At 36.1% G+C, this 22,155-nt stretch overlaps 1 protein-coding gene across 10 annotated transcripts in view; it reads right to left on the bottom strand.

Annotated features, from left to right (window-relative positions):
• Positions 1-5,464: 5,464 nt before the first annotated feature.
• LRRC49 (leucine rich repeat containing 49) overlaps positions 5,465-22,155 on the bottom strand; it is a 232,375-nt gene continuing 215,684 nt past the window's right edge. For 9 of the 10 annotated variants that reach the window (XM_077123900.1, XM_077123902.1, XM_077123899.1 and 6 more), the window contains 3 exons: positions 17,968-18,077; positions 8,515-8,668; positions 5,465-6,098 (listed from right to left, as the gene is read on the bottom strand). In XM_077123900.1, the coding sequence (XP_076980015.1) occupies positions 5,895-6,098; positions 8,515-8,668; positions 17,968-18,077 (468 nt within the window). In that variant the 3' untranslated portion in view covers positions 5,465-5,894. Of the gene's footprint in view, positions 6,099-8,514; positions 8,669-9,037; positions 9,081-17,967; positions 18,078-22,155 lie in introns of those variants that run through there. The other variant, XM_077123904.1, reaches the window with a different exon arrangement.

Consider the following 22,155-nt stretch of genomic DNA (forward strand, 5'->3'; position numbering starts at 1 on the left):
AATTAATTACAAGTGACAAGTTTATTCTCTTAAAATTAAAGATAATATAAACAAGTATTGCTATATGCCAATTGATCCCAATTTTATAATTCTAGCCCAGCCCAGACTTTTCTCCCCAACTCTTGATCCATCCATATATACACATCTACCTAACATTTCCACTTGGATGTCCAACAGCCAAATCAAGCTCAGTATATCCAAACCAGAATACCTGATCTTCCTCCTAAAACATGACCCTTTCATAGTCTGTTCTCATCTCAGGTGATATCAGCTCTTTCTAGTTGTTCAAGTGAAAAACCTTGGAGACCCCTCACCTCTACCTCTCATGACGCATACCTAATAATAAGGAATTTTGTTAGGTCTACCTATAAATACACCCAAGAGCAGACAACTTTTTGCTACCTCTGCTGCTATTACTTTGATTGGAATTACTGTTTTCTCTTTTCTATATTATTGCAATAGCCTCCTGTTTTGGTTTGTTAAAGCTGCCAGAATGTAACATACCAGAAATGAATGGACTATTACAAAGTTTTTATAAAGAACAGTTTTACAATTCTAAGGCTGTAAAAATGTCCAAATTAAGGCATCAACAAGAGGATACCTTTGTAGCTGAGAAATTAGGATTTAAGGGATGATTTTGATTGCTGATAATCCTTTTTACTTTCTGGTATTTTGGAGTAGACAGAAGGAAATTCCTGAAATCTCTAAATTGTAACCCAGCTGCAGTGATCTCTGATGATTGTATAGCCCTTATCTTCTGCCCCTGTAATTGTAAAAACCTGGTGACTAACCTTCATTTGTACCCAGTTGTACAGTTTTTGAACTCTAGAGTTTTGTGATCATTAAAGACAGCCCCTGATGTTTATTAACGAAGGGTCTTGAGTCAGCCCAGAACTAACCCACCCCAAGTCCAAAGTTATCTTGATAACCAAGACAGGATCCAGCCAAAATGGGCCCACCTGACATGTGCAGTACCTTAGACTTTGACCTACAAGTCACCTATACCTCATTCCACCATTTTCTTACATAAGTTTTGTGACTAAGCATGTAATAATCTGTGGGGGTTCAATAATTACCTCCAATTACACCATCTGGAGCCAGTGTGCTTGTGCTCATTAATCTAAACCCTGCCCGTCTTTTTCTCTAATAAAACTATCAGAATTAGTTCAGTTTGGAGAGACAGATTTTGGGCCGCTAGGACATTGCTCTCCTACTATACACCTAGTAATAAAGTCTTTCTCTCTTTGAAACCCTGGCGTCTCGGGAATTGGTATAGAGTGCATCAGGCAAAAGAATCCATGGCCTTTGTTCAGTAACACCTTAACTTAAAGACTGATCAGGTCAAAGGTTTCTCTGTCACATGGAAAGGCACATGGCAAGGTCTGCTGTTCTTTTCTCTGGGTTTCTGGTTTCCAATGGCTCTCTCAATCCCTGGTATCTCCTAGGATGTTTCTTTCTGCATCTCCAAACATCTGTGTCTTGGTTTGATCTTTCTGCTCTCTCTATCAGTTCTGAGCACTCTCTCATAAAGCGTTCCAGGAAAGGATTAAAACCCCCCTTGAATAGTAGGTTCAAATCTCCACAGAAACACCTAATCAAAAGTTCCCACCCACAATTGGGTGGGTCATTACTCCATGGAAACAACTTAGTCAAAAGTTCCCATCCAACAATAGGTCTGTCGCCAGAAGACTGAATTAAAAGAACATGGCTGGGCAGTGCAACAGTGGCTCAGTGGCAGAATTCTTGCCTGCCATGCCGGAGACCTGGATTCAATTCCCTGTGCCTGCCCATGAAAAAAAAAAAGGCTTTTCTGGGTACATAAAGCTTCAAACCAACACACCTTCCAGCTGCTCACCCTGATTTTATTCTTCTTGTTCCTACACTAAGTCGATTCTCTACACATCATTGGTATCAATTCAGCCAATATTTTTATACCTTCACTTCATATATATGTAACTTTATACAATACACAGTAGTTTACATGTGTTCTTAAACAATTTTAAACTAGTAGTAATGCTATATAGAAGGCTCTGCAATATGCTTTACATGTTGAGATATTTAAGAATTCTCCCTCTTTTATTTGGTGAGAAGGTATCATCCCAGTGCTTAGCAAAACTGCAGAGCAGGAAAGCAGATTAGGAAGACCGGGAGCACCAAGATTTTACCCAGATGCCAGATCATTAAAACCAAAAGTAATTTTGAATTCAGGTTCTGTCTCTGCTTTTACTGGCTGAAAAACCTTTGCGTGAGTTACTTAAGCTATGTTCCAGTTTTTGAATGTTCAAATGGGGATAACTATCACATGTATTTCACAGTATCAGGAGATTGTGCTGGTTAATTTTATGGGTTAACTTGGCTAGGTTATGCCGTCCAGTAGTCGGTCAAACACTGATCTAGATGTTGCTGTGAAGGTATATTGTAGATTGATTAGCATCTACAATCAGTTGACTTAAAGTAAAAGAAATTAGCCTCAATAATATGGGAAGGCTGTATCCAATCAGTTGAAGGCCTTATGAGCAAAAAATCTGGTTTCCTGGAAAAGAAATTCTGCCTCAAGACTACATCATCTCTTTTCTGAGTTTCCAGCCTGCTGGCCTCCTGTGTAGAGTTCAGACTTGCCAGACACCATAAAATCATGTGAGCTGAGCCAATTTCTCAAAATAACATTATACACACACACACACATACACACACATGCACATGCACACATATGTATCCTGTCGGTTTTGTTTCTCTGGAGAACCTTGACAGAGATTAAATGTATGTAAGAGCTTAGAACAATGCAAGACACTGCTCAATAAATCTTAGTTGCTACTATTTTTACTCAGTGGAGGAAAATACGATTCCCCATAGAATCCTTGACCTGATCAGGAATAATCAGGAGCAGAGTAAGGCTGCACTGTCTCTTATACCAGGTCTGTTGAATTCAGTGGAGTGAGACTCAGGAAGTGGGAAGCTGATACCAACAGTATACTCAGAATTTAGCAACCATCCACAGATGCAGCCACACACTTAACCACCTCGTTGCTGAATTAGGACACGGGGTAGGGTATCTTTCCAAATGGGAGGACACCTGACATTTTGGATTTTGAGCCAATGACAGTTTGATTTCTGCTTGAGATTGTTAAAAGAACCGAACAATCCTTCAGCATATACTAGCTAGGAGAGTCTCTAACAGTGGTGTACACATCTCTCTCCCTTTCTCTAATCCTTAAGACCCAGGAAAAGTCTAGGTAAGCAGGGCAACTTGTTCCGGGGATCACCACTCACGAGACGGGCCCCTCACTTGATTCCAGACCCAATAGGTCTAAGTCCTCCTATCCCCATTGTCTAGGGATTATCCTTACCTTGTGTGATGATTTGAAGCTATATCTACCCCACAAAACATGTTCTTAAATCTAATCCATTCTGGTGGATGTAAACCCATGGTAAATAGGACTTTTTCATGGGATTAGTTTGGTTATGACTCACCTCATTCAGGATGGACCTTAATCCTGTTACTGGAGTCTTTAATAAATGGAACGAATACAGGGACAAGGAGCGAACGCTGTGAAAGAAGGAAGCTGAAAGCAATGAAACCAAGAGAGGAAGGGAAAATCAGCAGGTGTCATCATGTGCCTTGCCATGTGGCAGAGGAGCCAAGGATCACTGACAGCCAGTCTTCAGGAAGAAAGCATCACCTTCATGATGTCTTGAATTGGACATTTTCTTGGCTTCAAATTGTAAGCTAATAAACGTCCATGGTCTAAGCCAACCCGTTTTATGGTATCTGCATTATGCAGCCTAGAAAACTAAAACACCCAAGAACTCTGTAGGCATAATGGGTTGAGAGGAAGCTGAGCAACACTAATAGGAACCACATTGGAAAAACAAGACACTGGACATTTGGAACCAGACAAAATGAGAATTCAAGAAGTGGAAATCAATATAGGAGTGGAGGACAGACAAAAGGGGACCCAAGTACAAAGGAATGAGAGACCAAGTGACTAAAGCTGAGGTTCCAGGAGGTTTGACTTCAGGAATCCTATTTCTAGGTCTGAAGCAGATGGTCTGGGTAGGGGGAACAGTGGTTGGGCAGACTTGCTGCCAAATAATTGTGTGCTAACATGGGTTTCCTCAAGCACCCTCTCAGAATGACTCAGGAGGGCTAAAAATCTATGTGAGGGTGAAGCGTTTTCACCCGTGGGAATGGGAGAGCTGGGGAGGAAAAGCAGCATGCAGGAAACTAGACAGATTACTATTAACAACGTTGCCACTCACTGGTAAAAATAAGAGCAAGCAAACAGTTCCCCATAACCCTGAGGAAATCACAAGTTCTTACGTGAACCAAGGCCAAGATATTCTTGGCTTTCTTCTATCACTCTCAAGGCGGGAATCTAATTTCTATCCCACACAAGATATAAACCCCTGGACATTCTCTCCCACCAAGATGAGAGCTGGTCCATGATCCCACTTAGAGTCTGAAGGATCATCAAACAACACTCCTTCCGTCCTGGGGCACAAAGATTGTGGTTCAACTTACTCCCCAAACAATAATAACAGCTTCGTTTATGGGCTGCTTGCTGTGTAACAAGCATTATTAAATGCTTTGCACACTTTATCTCATTTGATCCTTACACCTAAGTGGTAGCTCTAGTGGAAACTCTGGTTTAGATGAATCACAAGTGGTTGCTTAAGGGCCTAGATACTAACTCAGGACAGTATGAACTTAAAAGGCCAAATTCTGAAACATCACGCTAACCTACTTAACTTAAACACTCCCTCTTGCAGGAGGGTAAACAACAATTCTTAAAGATAGGGACCTTTCTTAGAACTAAAAAGCAGCTCACTCAGCTTCCTTTCTACCATCTCTGTACGACTTTTCTGCTTTATAACTTCTTGTTTTCTCCCATCCTGGTGATCCTGCTACCTTAATAGTTACTAGATAAAAGCTGAGCCAATTGGAGAATTCCTATTTAATGACCTCTAAGATTGTTTTCCTGAAGTTGTATCATCTGTAGCTATGGTAATCAGCCTCAACCATCCTCCTCACCAACATGAGCTAGGTAAAACTCTTGCTCGCATTTTGTTACCTGTTTGAACTTCAAATGGAATTAGTCAAGTTTCCTTTCACCCATGCATTCCTAATACTTCTGAGGTACAGGAATACATGTCTAGCTGAAAAAAAGAGCCTGAGAGCTAAACACTTTTCAGGGAACCAGACTCACTGATTTGTAATTACATTTTACTTTTGCAACATTCCTTGAAGGATTTTCTTCCTATCCCAGTTTTGACTCATTTTCATATTTCCACCTATACTAAAACCTTCAGGACCTTCTGGTGTTCTGCGGATGCATCCCTAGAAGAATAGGACCTCCTCTCATTTAAGTAAACAGCAGGGATCTTACCCAACTAAAAAGGAACATACAATAAATGTGGTACTTCTGACTGGATTAAGGAGGCAAACACATTTTGTTTTCTTTAGCAATTTATTAATAAGTTTATTCTTTGCTCATAAAAAAGGACAGATTTTTCGGCTTTTGAAATCATGGCAGAAATAAAACTACAAATAACTGAAAATTATCAGTTGAAATTGAGTAGAAGCAACTCTTCCTGAACCATAGAGCAAACATGACGTGCTGTGGGCTATACCAGCGGGGCCAATAAAAGCAAGAAATGCAGATGCAGTGCCTATGCAAGACCCAAGCCATCTCTAAAAACTGTTCCTCCCCTTCTCCCTCTTTCCTTCTTTCATTCTGAACTTTAACTATGAAAACAGCAGGCAATGATGCTTTGATGCTAGTCTTTCTAGTTTGAAGCACAGTGTCATTTGGGAGTTATTTTAATGTTTATCCTTTATATTGTCAACATTCAAAAAAAAACCTGCTAAAATCAACTGTAAATATAAGCCATTTCTATTTTTGGTCAGTTATCTGCTGTAGGCAGAGCTTCATATATGAGTTTTTATTGCGGATTTCTATGACTGCATCCCTAACAAGCTCAATGAACATCTGTGGCCAAAGCTTCTGCAAAGCCTCATTTTTCATGTTGATTTCTGTAGCTTCCTTCACTAGGTCCTCTATATACATCTTGCAAAATTTCTTTTTTTCCTTTATTTCCTGTTAGAAAAATAGATTTTTTCATTAAGTTAAAATTAATCCAAAAGCAAAAGCAACAGTTAGCTGAACCAGAGAAATTGAAAACAATCGATTCTGATGTAGCAGCCTCCACCCCCACCCACTCCTCAGCACAGGAACACTTTCCTAGACCTCTTGTCAAAGAGCCTGTGTAAGTAAAGAGAGTAGTAGGAGCTCAACATTTCCCAGACCACTCCTGTTTGTGGGGCAGCTCTGCTAGCAAACGTGTTTCTTTACTGGAACCTCAGAATGCTATTTCACCTTTGGTAGACTTCCTCCTACCTGAGTTAGGTAGTCTAGTGGACACAAGTCAGCTGAGTGTGCAGATTTATTGGCTCTAAGTGATAAATGTATCAGGCTACTATTTTAATTAGTATCAGGTCAGTTAATATCCATATACATATTTTAAATACCCATATTATGAATTCAGTCTCTGTTATAGAAAAACATAGAACGGTACCCTAAACTGACTTAATAAATCTTCTAGTTGGAAATGGTGAATTCCTCTGACTTCCGGCACACTTCATTAAAGAGTATTCTGCCAGTAATGTGGAAAAAAACAATGCCAGAAGCAATCCATGTCATTGCGCGTGAGAAATTTGTATCATTTATATGGAAAGCCACAAAAGCAATTCCAAAACTTGAAATTATTAATCCAAAACTGAACAAACAGAAGTGTTTGCAGGTGCTACATGACAATTCTTTCATTATTCTCTTCAACTATATCCTCTGATTATGAGCTTGAGTAGCTGGGATCATGATCTCGTATTAAATGCAGCTCTTTCACCACAGAAACATTTGGACAAAGTTGGGAAAAAGTATACAAGGAAGAAGGGGAATACAAGACTGGGTGGGACCCAGAGCTTGGCTTTCAAAAGAAACAAGGCCTCCATTCAACTTTAGGGTCTGGGAGACTGCAAAAGGAAACCGAGTTCCAAATGTAACAGGGGAAATTTTGGGCCAGAGGATAGCCAGGCATTCGCCCCCAATTTCATCACAGAGGGTAAAATAAAATCATTTTGTTTAATGCAAAATTCAACACATCCTTTGGGGTATATCAAGGCACTATCATGGAAAAACTATTCAGTCATAATATATAGAGAAAATGAATGGAATAGATCAAATATATATATAAGGGAAACAATTCATATCATTGAAGAAGAAAATAATAAATGCCAATGAGACAATAGATTTAACTACTTGGAATATTTTGGAAATCTTCTTACAACATATAAGATTTCTTTAACTAGTCACTCATTATTTAGAGTTCAATATAACTGACTTATTTCATGCGCTAAAAAGGTCACAGGGTTAACTAATCATAAAAACATGTTCAGATTTTGATGAGTGATAAACAACAAATGGTTCCCGGTGGCTACTTTTCCCATGAATCTCATGAGACTTAGTTACCAGCACTGTTATTTTGTTGATGAGAAACGCAGTTAGCTGCTCCCCTTCAACACTCAGTTAATCTAGGCTATATAGGGACTACTAGAAGAAGGACAGGTGTAAATTACTAGGGGCCTGTAATTAAAATGATCAGTATTATATAATGAGCAATGCATTTATTGCAAGTAATAAAGAGCATATTAATAAATTAAAGGCACAGGCCATATTTAATGAATGCTATCACATAGATTTTTTTAAATTTCTTAAAACAATATTTTGAATGAAAAAATAAAAACAAGGGAATGTTTGAGTATTAAGACTGGAAGAATTTTTTAATAGTAATTTAGGGATAAGAAAAATGAAAATACCTTTTTAAACTGATATATTTTGTTAAATAATTTAAATATAATACAAATAAAACTTTTCGTAATTGACAAAGTATAATTTTTGGTGTTTTAAATTTTCCTGCTATAATTTCTTCCATTAGTTTTTTATAAACATGTAAATGCAGTATGTTTCTGATACAATAACACTTAATTTAGTAACTGTTTGAAAGGATTTTTACTTCATCATTTCTTTCTCCTCCAAGCCAATTACTCTTCATCTTCATGCAGCATACCCTATAACTTATCAGGTATCTGCCAGGCCAACTTATTCTGCCTGTCCAGAACGGACCTACTAAGAGCACATTACAGCTGCCTCTTTTGCCCTAACCCATCATGGAGATGTATACTTATTTCTTTTTATCCCACAATATTCCAGTGGGCTTCATAAGGCAAGTTACTGTTATAAATTTCTTTTAAACATTTTTTCTATTGAAATAAATCTCAGGGTTCTACTCCTTCCTAATACCTTGGTGCCTACTGTCTCTGGCCTTGCATATAAGACTGACCAACATTCCAGAATAAAAAAGTTCTCTGAAATGACTAAGGATAAAATGTACAGACTCCAAATTCCAAACCATGTAGAACATATCCAGGCACTAGATTCCAAAGATTAATAGTTTTACCTCCAATTTTTCATTATAAAATTCTCTTGTGGTATAATTTAGTGTAGCACGATTTGTGTTTTCTCCTACAAGTCTTTTACTGTCATTATTTTCTTCATTGACAATACCAGATTTTTTCCCTTTTGTATCTAGCAGATACCGGAAATGCTTCTTCCTGTAGAAAGACAGTAAAGAGATTTAGAGTTATTTATCAAACTGAATGAAATATGTCAACTTTCTATTGACTTTAGAGGGGAGCATATGTTTTTTTTTTTAACATTGGTTTTAAGTGTTTGAGTTTATTACTTATTTGAGCTCCATTCAGTACCCCAATCATTCTACTAATTAAGCTACTTGGCCTAATTCTTTTGTTTCATAACTACTAATCATCAACATAAAATGCTTCAAGCATTTCTACAGTGGAAAAACTCTATCTTAAAAAAAACCAGTACAAAAATAAAATTACAAAGCACAAAACAACCCAGTTAAAATGTCTTTATATCTCATAAAATGTATGTTAATTACCTCTTATAAATCACACAAATAGTTCATAATTCCATTATGCAGCTCAGTAGCATTACTCATAGCTAGAAAATGGAATGGGATACTGGTTTAAGTTTAGGCAAATAAAACAAAATAAACAACCTCCCACCCCCACTCCAAAACCTCTAACTTAAGCATATCAGGACAAGATCCAGGTAGAAGGTAAATCAAAGAGAATGCCTCATGTGACTATGAAGAAGGAGATACACAGTGCTCGTAGTAATGCTTACGGGCCATAAGGCCAGGATTCCAGAGGACTGCAATTCATCCTCCATGAAGGTTACTTTCTGGTTTCTACCACTAAAGGTCTGAAGCATTACCACTACTTGACTGTGAACTGAAGACTGGGAGAAGAGGAATTTATCTTTAAAATATTTTTTTTCTGATTTAAAAGTATAACATAATCATTTCAGAAAAATTTGAGAGTACAAATTTTGAAACAGAAAAAAATCACCCATCCTTCTATGTAAATCAAGAACCCTGGTAATATTTGATGCATTTTTTTTCCAAAAATTCCTGAAAAATGTTAAGATTATACTCAATATATCCAATTGTTATACTGTTTTCATTTACTATTACATAGGCATTTTCTATGTCATTAAATTTAATAATTTTAACAAATGAATTAAATTCAATATGATACATATCACAATTTACCTAATCAGTTACATTTATTGGACATTTAGATATTATTGCTTTTTTACTTTTGCATAGTAAAGTGAGTAACATATAGATCTTTATCTACATTTATTTTCTTAATTTTTTTAGATTACAAAAACGCACAGATACATTTTCTTTAGACTATCTTCCGCTTATTGATTCTCTTTTTTTTGGGGGGGGGGTGTACATGGTCTGGGAATCGAACCTGGGTCTCCCACGTGAAAGGTGAGCATTCTATCATTGAACCACACGTACACCATACTGATTCTCTTTTAACCTACCTAATCTGCTGTTAAACCTCTCCATTAAGTTTCATGTATTGTATTTTTCATTTATAGAACATTTCTTTGGTTTCCTTTCAGATCTACTGGATCACATTTAAAATTTTTCTATTTTCTCCACAGAATAGGAAAGCTTTTAAATCATGAGATATATACTGCACATAGTCATTACAAAATCTATGAGTGATAATGCCAATATATAAAGTTTTTGTGGGTCTGTTTCTATGATTTTTTTTTCCTATTGATCCTTTTGCATGGTGCCTTATTTCCTTGTACGCTTGGATTATTATTTTTGTATGTGTGTGTGTGTATGGTTATTGTCCTTAAAAGTTATCCACAGGAGAAACTGAAACACTTACTCACTGCTACTGGAAAAATAAAATGGTACAGTTGCTTCAGAGAATGGTTTGGTGGTTCCTTGGGAAGGTTAAGTATAGAGTTGCCATACAACATGGCAATAATGCTACTCAGGATATACCCAGGAGATCTGAAAGTAGGGATGCAAATCAATGTTAATAGTGGCATTATTCACAATTGCCAAATGATGGAAACAACTCATGTGTCTATCAAAAGATGAATGGATAAACAAAATGTGGTATATACATATGATGGAATATCACTCAGCAATAAGAAGAAATGAAGTCCTAAAGCATGCAACAAGGATGAACCTTTAGGACATTAGTTAAGTGAAATCAGTCTGTGGTAGTTAGATTCAGGTGTCAACTTGGCCAGGTGAAGGTACCTAGTTCTATTGCTGTGGATATGAGCCAATGGAATGTGACCCTCATCTGTTGTTGATTACATCTGCAGTCGGCTAGGAGGTGTGCCTGCTGCAGTGAATGATGTTTGATTTAACTGGCTGGTGCTTAAATGAGAGAGCTCAACATAGCACAGCCCAAGCAGCTCAGCATACCTCATCTCAGTACTCGCAGCTCAGCCCAGGCCTTTGGAGATGCAGAAAGGAATCACCCCGGGCAAAGTTACTGGACCCCAGAGGCCTGGAGAGAAGGCCAGCAGAGATCACCCTGTGCCTTCCCATGTAAGCAAGAACCTCAGTTGACAGTTAGCTGCCTTTCCTCTGAAGAACTACATGTTAACTAAATAAATCCCCTTTTATTGAAAGCCAATCCATCTCTGGTGTGTTGCATTCCAGCAGCTAGCAAACTAGTACAAAGTCAGATACAAAGGGACAAGTATTGTATGATTTCACTGATATGAACTAATTATAATACATAAACTCAGAGGCATAAAACATAGAATACAGGGTACCAGGATATAGAATGAGGTTAAAGAATGGGGAGTGTTTGCTTAATAAGTGCATAATTTTTAACTAGGTTGAACATAAATGTTTGGAAATGGGCAGGGTTGGTGGTAGCACAATATTATAAGAATAATTAACAGTGCTAAATGGTGTATGAGTATGGCGGAAAGAGGAAGTTTAGAGTCATGCATGTCGCCAGAGGAAAACTGGAGGTTAAAAACTTGGGAATGTATAACACAGTGAATCTTGTGGCAGACAATGTCCATGATTAATTGTACAAATACAAAAACGTTCTTTCATGAACTAAAGCAAATGTATGATACTATTACAAGGAGTTAATAATAGAGTATTAGGGGAAAATATACCTATTGCAAACTATGGACTATAGTTAACAGTAATATTTAGTACTGTTTCATCAATAGTAATAAATATATTATACCAAACTTATGGGCCAATGATGGGGATAAGGAGTATGGGATGATTTGGGTTTTCTTTTTAATTTTTATTTCTTTTCTGGAGTAATGAAAATGTTCTAAATTTGATCATGGGGATGTCGGCACAACTGTGTGATGATACTGTGAGCCAATGATTATATACTTCAGATGGTTTCTATAGTGTGTGAACATATCTCAATAAAACTGCATTAAAAAGGTATAAGTCTAAGCAAATTCATAATGTTAGAAAATATAAGTCAGATCTTCAGGTGCCAGAGTAGGGCTAGGGCACAGAGAGTTAATGCTTAATTGGTAAAAATTTCTTCTGGGGGTGAGGGAAAAGTTTTGCTAATGGATGTTGGTAATGGTAGCACAACATTATGAGTATAACCACCATCAATGAAGTGGATATGTATCATAATATAGTTAAAAGAGGAAATTTTAGGTTGTGTATATGTTCACAGAACACAAACTGTGAACCCTAATATAAACTATGGACTATAGTTAATAGCATAGTTAGAATAATGGTGTTTCAACCATTCCAACAAAGGTACCAAACTAATGCAAAATTCTATTAATAGGGAATATTGTAGGGGGAATAGGAACTATGTATTTTCTGCATGATTTTTCTGTAAACCTACAACTTCTCTAACAAAAAAAGAAACTTCTTAAAGGTCAAACAAAAAGATTATCCATATGGATACTTTGAGACAGGATGAAAGTAACTTCCTCCGCAGAGATGTTACCACCGACTATAAAGGTGGTACCAGAGATACAAATATTTTAGCTTTGATGTTATTTCACACTAGCCAAGTGTTAGGAATTCAGGCTGTAAATCTATATAAGGATTAGCTTTTGGTTTTAACTTCTTAGGGACAATGTAGTGTCTCACCCTCGCCCCCATCCCGCCCCCGTTCTGCTGATACCAAGACAACCTTCCTTGGAAAATTCTGGGAGTAGGGAGAAAGGGGAGGTTTCTGACACACCCTTACCCTGACGCTCTCGGGGGTTCTAGCTTAATCTTGCGAAGTTCTCAATCTGTATTTGCCACTTCACATGGGCCCAGGCTTTGACTTTTATTCTTCCCATTGGTTGCAGCTAGTAAAACCAAAATTTAACTTTACCTGGAATGCCTACAGGGTAAACTCAGCCTCTCTGCTCACCTTACTTCTCAATGTTTTCATTTTGCCATAGAACTCGGCCTGGAAATTGTTGTATCTTGTCAGTGCTTCAGTACTTTTATGGAGAAGTTATTTTATCTTATCCAGTATTTTTTGTTGCTTTTAACACAAGGGAGGGTCAAAATAATGTAACCTACCATTCTAGAAGCAGAAGTCCAATACATTTTCACTGAAAAGTTTCAAGGTGTACAGATAAATACAGAGTAAAATTTGAAAACCACTGTTTTTTTTTTACCTCTACTACCACTCCTAATATCCATATGCTTACAGGCATTTTCAATTTCCTTTCTATGTCTCCATATTTATACATGCCCACCTTCCCTTTGTTGTTTTAAATAATATCATGGGGTCATAGTATAAATAACTTTTTGTGCCTTATTTTATTCAATTAATCTGAATTTGATCCAAAATTAATGTCAGAACAGGAGACCTATCTCAGTATTTTCCCTCCGTTAAGTCATATTCACTACAATCATATCTACTAATGTAGATAGCATCATAATAGATACAAAACCCATAATGTACAACTATAATGATTTAATTAGCTTTCCTTACTAATAGGCATTTAGTTATTTTCCAAATTTGGCTACTATAAACAATAAAGCAATGGATATTTAAATTTGAATATAAATCTTCTGTGCACATATATGAGTATTTCAACAGGATATATTCTTAATACTAGAACTGTTAGGTAAAAAAATATGCATGCTTTAAATTCGGATAAATATTTTCAAATCACCTTTCCCCTCAAATCTTCAAGGTATATTTCCATCAAAAACGTATTGCCCTGAATCCTAACAATCTCTTGACATTAATACTAGGTTTTAAACTTTATATCAATCTAATTGGCAAAAATGGCATTATTTCATTTAATGTGCACTTTTCTTATTATAAGTGAGTTTGATTTTTGATTTGCCATCTGTAGTTCTTGTTATTATCTATTCATATCCTTTGCCTTGTTTTTCTATCAGGTTAGCTGTCTTTTTCTTACTAAATTTGCAGGAGTTCATTAAAAATTTGTTAAATATGTAACAAATATATTCTCCCTGTCTGTACATGTCTTCTGATTTTGTTTATGATGCTTAAATTGGACAAAACTTTTATAAAGTTTTGTGAGCTACATGTTTTCAAATTTTATGAAGGTATTAGACAGTACAATAGAACAGTTTCATAAACTTGGGATGATGAATGTCTTCTGAAGCAAGTGCAAAATTCAGCTTGTTCAGTTTGCTAAGAAATCACACTGAGATATCTGATGGGGAACTTAGTAAATTTGTGATTTAATTTTTAATAAATTGACATCTTTATAATAAATCTTGGGAACTATTAATATTGTACATCTTTCCATTTTTAAGACTTCTTTCTTATACTTAATTTCATTGTTCACTTCATGGCTATTTTTTGTCAAGCGCATTCTCTGATATTTTATAGATTTTAATTGTCTATAATGGGGATGTATTTTCTAGTACAATTTCAATAATTTATTATTGGCATAGGAAATGTTAGTATTTTGTATGTTGATTCAGTATCTTGTCTCCTTGTATATTCTGATTTGGTCTAAAAATTTAATAGTAATAGAAATAATTTGAATATACAAATTCAAAGAGTCAGAAACTAGAATACAGGTTACCTGGGGAGCCCAGGGAGGCCAGGTCAGGGTTAGGGATTTTGGGAGTTAATGCTTAATTGGTACAGAGTTTCTATTTAGAGTGACGAAAAACTTCTGGTAATGGATGGTAGTAATGGTCGCACAACATTGGAAATACAGTTAATACCACTGAATCTTGTATTTGAAAGTGGTTAAAATGGGAAAATTTGGGTAAATTTCTATATATATTACCAGAACAAAAATGAAAAAGAAAAAACACTACAGATCTGTACATCACACTGTGAATTCTAATGGACAATAGGTAATATTGTTTCATTGATTGTAAGAGAAGTACCACACTAATGCGAAGAGTCAGTAATAGGAAAGAATGTGTGTGTGGTGGTTTGGTGGTAGGGTATATGCGAATTCTGTGTTTTCTGCATAATTTTTCTATAAACCTTAAAAGCGCTCCAATAATAAAAAGGAATAATTGCCATAATAAAACAAACAAAAAGCTTAATAGTTGAGCTCTTGGATTTTCTTGGTAGATAGTCTTTATAAAGAGTCAAATTTTGCTCTTACCAGTCAACTATTCTTTTTAAAATTCTAATTTCTTTAAAAGTTGCTGTTCTTTATAAATTTCTTACATTTAATTTTGTTTAACTTTAGTGTTTCTCTAGATTTTTTACTTGAATGCCTCACTCATTACTTTTTAATCTTTCTTATTTTTGAATAAATATATTTAAAGATAAATAATTTCCTCTCAGTATAGTTTTGATCATGTCTCACAGGTTTTGACATATAGTGTTCTACTTGTCAAATTCATTTATATGTGGTTTATTATTTCAATTTTAATTTCCTCTTTAGCACAAAAAGGTTAAAAATCCTTTTTAAGAAAAGTAAAAAATACAGTAGAGGGTGGTACAGTGGTGGCTCAGTGGCAGATTTTTGCTTACCATGCCAGAGAGCTGGGTTCGATTCCCAGTGCCTGCCCATGAAAAAACAAAATAAAACAAAACAAACAAAACAACAACAACCAAAAAAAAAAAAACCAGAAAGTCGAAAACAAAACAGAACAAAAACCAAAAGAAAAATTCAAGCAGCACATACAGTTATGTAATGAAAATTAAGTTTCTATCCACTCTAAACACCAGTGCCCTTAGTTAAACTCCTCAAGGCAATCATTAGAAAAAAGAAATCAAATTAAATTAATCAGATTAACAAAAATTCATTAAATTGAAATTATACAAGCATCTTTCTAAAATACAAGCACCATCTCTCACAAATTGAAATATAATATACAATTGTTCTATACCTGTATTTTTTATTTTTGAAGATATCTTAAAGACTGTTTATATCAGTACATCTAATTGCCTTTAAAGCTGCAAGGAATTGGTCCTCTATTGATAGACATGTAGTACATTTTCAGATTTTTGTTATTATAAACACTGGTTGCATTGAAAATCCTTCTGCTTATATATTTGTGGCTCATGTAAAAAATTAACCTGTAGAATAAATCCCTTTAAGTGAAATTATTAACTTAAATGGTGTATTCATTTAAAACTTGTTAGGTGTTGCCAAACTGCTGTGAAAAGAGTTGCATTGAATTTCATTATTACCAATTGTATATAAGAATCCTGTTTATTATACTATATATATATATAGCCAAACTTTTAGGTTTTCCCCACAAATTCATCTTGATGTTTTAAAAGTTCCACACTTATAACTTTAAGTGAGGTAAAAAATTCTCTTTGAAGTTTAAAAGTCTCTTGTATTCTGTTTTATGGGAACTTGCTTCTCTTGTTTCTAATTCCAGGTGATGAAGTTTTTGGCTTTCCTAAACTCATTATTTTCTAATTTTATTATACTAGGGAATGTGGACTGCATAAGCATAATTTTGAAACACAAGGAGATTATCTTTGACTTCCATACATGTTCAAATTTTATAGACATTTCATAGATGTTTGAATACAGTATGCGTTGTTTTTTTCTGAACTGGGAATAAAAATATAAATACATGTATTTGATAAGCTGTGCTAATTTTAATCCTCTATATTCTTTCTTATTTGATCTGCTTATTAATTTGATCTACTGATTTCTGAGAGAGCTATACTAATATTTACCACAATAATTGTGAAGTTGTTAGTATAAACTTGTATTTTACTGCTATATTTAGAAGCTGTGAGCTCGGTTATGCTAAATTTCAAACTATTACCTTTTTTGGTGCATTGTACTTTTTCTTTCTTTTTTTTTTTTTCACATGGGCAGGCAATCGACCAGGAATCGAACCTGAATTTCCGGCATGGCAGGCAAAAACTCTACCACTGAACCACCATGGCCCACCGAATTGCACTTTTTAATACCATGAATTCTATTTTCACTGATATTTCCACTTTTTTGTTGTTATTGGCATTTGCACATTAAACATTCTGTATTTCATTATATATTGTGTTTTTTATTTAGGCAACCATAATTTTCACTGATTTTCTTTCCACATCATCATTTCTTGAATTTATTGTGTGCTTCTTTCTTATATTCACTGTTCATTTTGTAGGAGTAACTCTCTCAAGTTATTTTTCCAGAGTAGTTTCATTGGTTCTAGATGTGATTAGATTCCATAATCAGATATACTTCGGGCAAGACTTGAATTTAGAACCACGTTAAGTGAGGAGGTGGAAATGGTACACAAGATACTGAATAGTGTAAATTACAGTAGAGCAACATGACTCTTGAACCAAATTCTGAGGGACTGGGTAGGAATTTGTTGATTCCCAAGGTAGTTACCATGGTATGATCCTGGAGATGGCAGTTGGGACAACAATCTGCTGATTTCCCAGCTCCCTGAATCTAGCAAAAGTGGCACTTTCCTTGGTGGGTTGGTTCTGTGATATCATTCTGGGAGTTATCTCTGGAGGTCCAGACTAGAGACTGCTCCCCTAATCCTTCCAATGATTTTATGGACATCTGATTTCTTAAAGCAAACTCCTTCTGCTTACTCTTGCCGGAGTAAATTCTATTATCCATAACTGAATCAGGACAGATAAACCGTTCTCGACTTTTCTCCCTCCAACCATTCTCACAGTCGGTTAGTCAGCATGTGCTGCCAGGGATACCTGCTAAGTAACTTTCAGTCTCCTCCATTCTCACTGTCTCACTTCAGTGAGTTGGAGTTCCGAAAACACTCCAACTTCAATCCTGAAGAACTAAGTAGAATGTCACCTCCTCAGTGAAGCCTTCCCTGCCATTCTCTCCCAAAGCAGTTAGTCTCTTCTATGCTCCCAAAGCCCTCTCTTACAGCACCTGAAATATTATAAAGTAATCATTTACATGTATCTTTAATTTATAGGACTATAAGCCACATGAGAGCAAGGATTTCTCATTCATTTTTACTTACCCAACATTTTGAATAGTGCCAGTCACAAAATAAATATGGGATAAATAAATGGCACAATTAAGTATGTGGATTTTTCTTTCTTTTTTCTAATGTGAAAATAATTCTGTAAAAGCCATAGAAATTAAAGGTTACCTGGCATCACCCAGAATTGAAATCAGACGGTACTGGGGTAACTCAGAGGATGCTACATGTGCTAGGATTCCGAAGAGCCGTTCAGCCATTATCATATCATTTGGTGTCACCTGAGAAGATTTAACAGAGGAGTCAAAAATGACACTGGGTTTTAGCTTGATACAACCAACAGAATTCCAAACAAATGTCAAGATTAAATATTTTCTTTGAATCCATGAATATACATTGTCCTGGCTGAGTTCTCATTGATAATTTTCATTCTTCCTGAACTTAACTAAAATGAACATGTACAAATGTGGATCATGGTAACAGGGGATGATTGGGGGTGATGAGTTAGCTGTGACTTACAAGTTAGGTTTCCTGAGAATTATGCTTTAGGTACCTTAAATTCTTAATGAGTTTTTTTCCCAGAAATTCTATGGTTTCTTGGCATAGGATGATTTAAGAGGGGAAAATTCCCAAGTGTAATTGATAGATTCATTTTAATGATGTTTCAAAATGTAATCCAAGGTGATGTTTATATCTTGCCTATAAGGAAAATTTTGACCCTTCCTGATCCAAACTCTCTTTGGATTAACAAGGACACTCCTGTCTGTTCTGGAGTTATTATGTGTAATTTGTCAGTCTTTCTTCACCAAGGATTAAACTGTCATGGTACATCCTATGAGGGTTCCTTTTACTGTACTAAGAAAGTATTAAAAGCTAAAGGAAGGACTTGGATTAATATTTGGGCATATTTTCTTTAATATAAATTAGGGCTTTCTGCATTTTAAATACTGTTGGTTTGTCTACATAGTTCAGTGGTTCCCAATTTGTCTCCTAGGGGACATTTGGCAATGTTTAGAGACTTTTTGACTGGTGGAGGGGTGCTCCTGGCATCTAATGGGTAGAAGCCAGTGATGCTGCTAAACATCCTGCAGTGCAAAAGACAGCTCCCTACAAAAAAGAATTATCTGGCCCAAAATGTCAAGAGAAATCCTGGGATAGCCAAATTTTTTATTTTTAAAAAATAAATTAACACTAGCTATAATATACTTTTTAGGCATTTTATTGGAAAAAGAACCCTATAACTTAATCCACATCTTAAATACATGAACAGTACACATGACACTTTCTCTTTCTGTCCCTGGATCCCCGCAGTTTATCAAGATGCTGCTCCCTCACATTCTTCCTTTAGCTAAAAACTAAGCTGTTTTGGTCCAATATAGTCACCTAGTGGCCGCTGCAGGCCACTACTCTATCTTTTCTGTTTTGAGGTTCATAATTCAGTTTAATATTAGCTCAAGGAATACTGTTCTCTTTTACACAAACAGAAAGAGAAATGTAGTTTTATATCACTATATTATATATTATGAAGGATGAGATAAGCAGAGATATATTTTAGGTCTTTTAATATGTCAAATATCCCTCACACTGGAATTTTCAAAAATTTAAATCAGAATATATTATATTGGTTCTTGCAAAGTTTTCTTCTCTCTATAAAATTATATTATACTACTCTCTCATATTTTAAGGTTCTATAATAATGGAGTCTCTAGTAATGATCCAATGAGTAAATACAGTAAGGTTAATTGAGGTAACAGTTTGGGCATCAATCGATGAGAGTCACTGACCCAAAGCCAAAATAACTCTTGTATTTCCAGTTCAGGTTACCTTTGGAAACCTTTGAGATGAATATTAGTTCCTTCTGGGGACTTACGCCTCTTCTGGGGAAGTACCAAGAGATTAAAACTAAGCCAAGGCCCTGGGGCTGGCGGGTGGCAGGTCGGCGGTGGGAGTCAGATCCCAAGCCACGGCAGCCGCGGAGCAGGGCTGCCAGCACAGTATGATGGGGCAGCCAGGGGATCCAGGGAGGTCAGCAGAGAGGCTGGAGTCATCTCAGTAGGAAGGCCTGGAGCCCAGCTCAAGCATCACTGTCTTCATGGAGTATGGTGGGACTTGACAAGGCAAAGAAGAGAGAGGAAGACATTTCCAATGCAGGAAGCTGCTTGAACAGAGCTGCATAAGATTCCATCGTATGTATATACCACAATTTGTTTAGCCACTTGTCTGCTGATGGACATTTTGGCTGTCTCCATCTCTTCGCAATTGTAAATAATGTTGCTATAAACATTGGTTTGCAAATGTCCAGACAAAGCATATTCTTATTCACATAAAATGAATAAGAAAAATTCTTGGGCAAGAACTATGAATACCAGTTAACAGAAGAAGAAAAACAGATGGCCAAATACATATGAAATGATGACCGAAGCACTGAAATTCCTTTTCCCCATTGGATTGGCAAAAATTAATGTTCAGTGTTGACAAGAATTTAAAGCGAACACTTTGTACACTTAGTAGATGTGTGTGCTGATTTGAAAGGATTTACGTACCCTTGAAAAGCCATGTTTCAACCCTAATCCCATTTCGTAAAGACAGCCATTTCTTCTAATCCCTATTCAAAACTGTAAATTGGAAACTTTAATTAGATTATCTCCATGGAGATGTGACTCATTCAAGCGTGGGTAGTAAGCTTGATTAGGTGGAGATAAGTCTCCACCCATTTCAAGTGCGTCTTGATTAGTTTACTGGAATCCTATGAAAGAAGTATTTTAGAGAAAGCTTCAGAATGCCACAGAACCAGGAAGCAGAGAGTCCACCAGCCAGCAACTTTTGGAAATGAAGAAGGAAAACGTCTCCTGGGGAGCTGGAGAGGAAGCTAGGAGATGATTCCGTGTTCGCCACGTGCCTTTTCATTTGAGAGAATAACCCTGAACTTCATCAGCCTTCTTGAACCTAGGTATCTTTCCTGGATGCCTTTAGATTGGACATTTCTACAGACTTGTGTTAATTGGGATATTTTCTCAGCCTTGTAACTGTAAACTAGCAACTTATTAAATTCCCCTTTTTAAAAGACAAAAAACCCCACAACTAAACAAAATCTCCTGAGAACTATCTGGAGAGATAATCATCTAAAGGTGTCAGATTTGTCCATCTTCAACAGATGGCTGACACTGTGCTCATGGGCCTACTATGGTTGATGTGAATTTCTCCCATAGATTGGTTGAGAGATCTCTAGGCTTCTAATAGTTGCTGGATTTCTGGAGTTCTAGGCCAGAGACACACCTGTAGTGTGTCAGCAACAGTGAAATAAAGTTGATTACATTTATCTTAAAATAAGGAGATTATGCCAGTTTGAATCTATCCTGTATCCCGGAAAAGCCATGTTTAATCCTGATCCTATCTTGTGGAGGCAGCCATTTCTTTAATCCTGATTCAGTATTGTAGAGCAGAAACTTTAGTTTTGGCATAGGCAGGCTCCAGGAATCGAACCCCAGTCTCCAGCTCAGCAGGCGAGAATTCTTGCCACTGAGCCACGGTTGTACCATCCGAGGGCGGAAACTTTTTTTCTTTTTTAATTTTAATTAATAAAACCAATCAACATACAATATGAACATTCTTTTTGTTTTCCATCACATAGTTGTATATTCATCATCATGAGCATTTCTTAGAACATTTGCAGCAATTCAGAAAAAGAAATAAACAGAAAAAAATTCATACATACCATACCCCTTACCCCTCCCTTTCATTGATCACTAGCATTTCAATCTACTTAATTTATTTTAACATTTGTTCCCCTATTATTTATTTTTAATCCATATGTTTTACTCATCTGTCCATAAGGTAGATAAAAGAAGCATCAGACAAAAGGTTTTCACAATCACATAGTAACATTACAAAAGCTATATCATTATACAATCATCTTCAAGAAACATGGCTACTGGAACACAGCTCTACAGGAACAAAGAAATGTCAATAATGCAGGGTGTTGAAAATAGATGGTAATTAATATTTTAAAACTTTAACTTATGTGTGAGACTAAAGCAAAAAATGTCTATTTGATAGAAAATTTATATTTTGATTAGTGCATTTCCTAATATAACTTATGTGGACAGCTTAACTGAACACCATAAGTACATGGAACCTTGAGTAGAGCATGAGATTTTGTAGGTTTGTCCAGATTGATGCCTCAATGAATTCCAGAAGGAGTTGAACCGGGAATAAAAAACATTTTCAGGCAGTTCCCTCCAGCCTCTCTGTTATGCCTTACTAAAAAGGTGATCTCTAATGCATAAGAATAACCTCCAGGATAACCTCTTGACTCTGTTTGGAATCTCTCAGCCACTGACACTTTATTTCGTCTTATTT

The sequence above is a fragment of the Tamandua tetradactyla genome, chromosome 12 (assembly GCF_023851605.1).
Source record: "Tamandua tetradactyla isolate mTamTet1 chromosome 12, mTamTet1.pri, whole genome shotgun sequence".
Taxonomy (NCBI): Eukaryota; Metazoa; Chordata; class Mammalia; order Pilosa; family Myrmecophagidae; genus Tamandua; species Tamandua tetradactyla.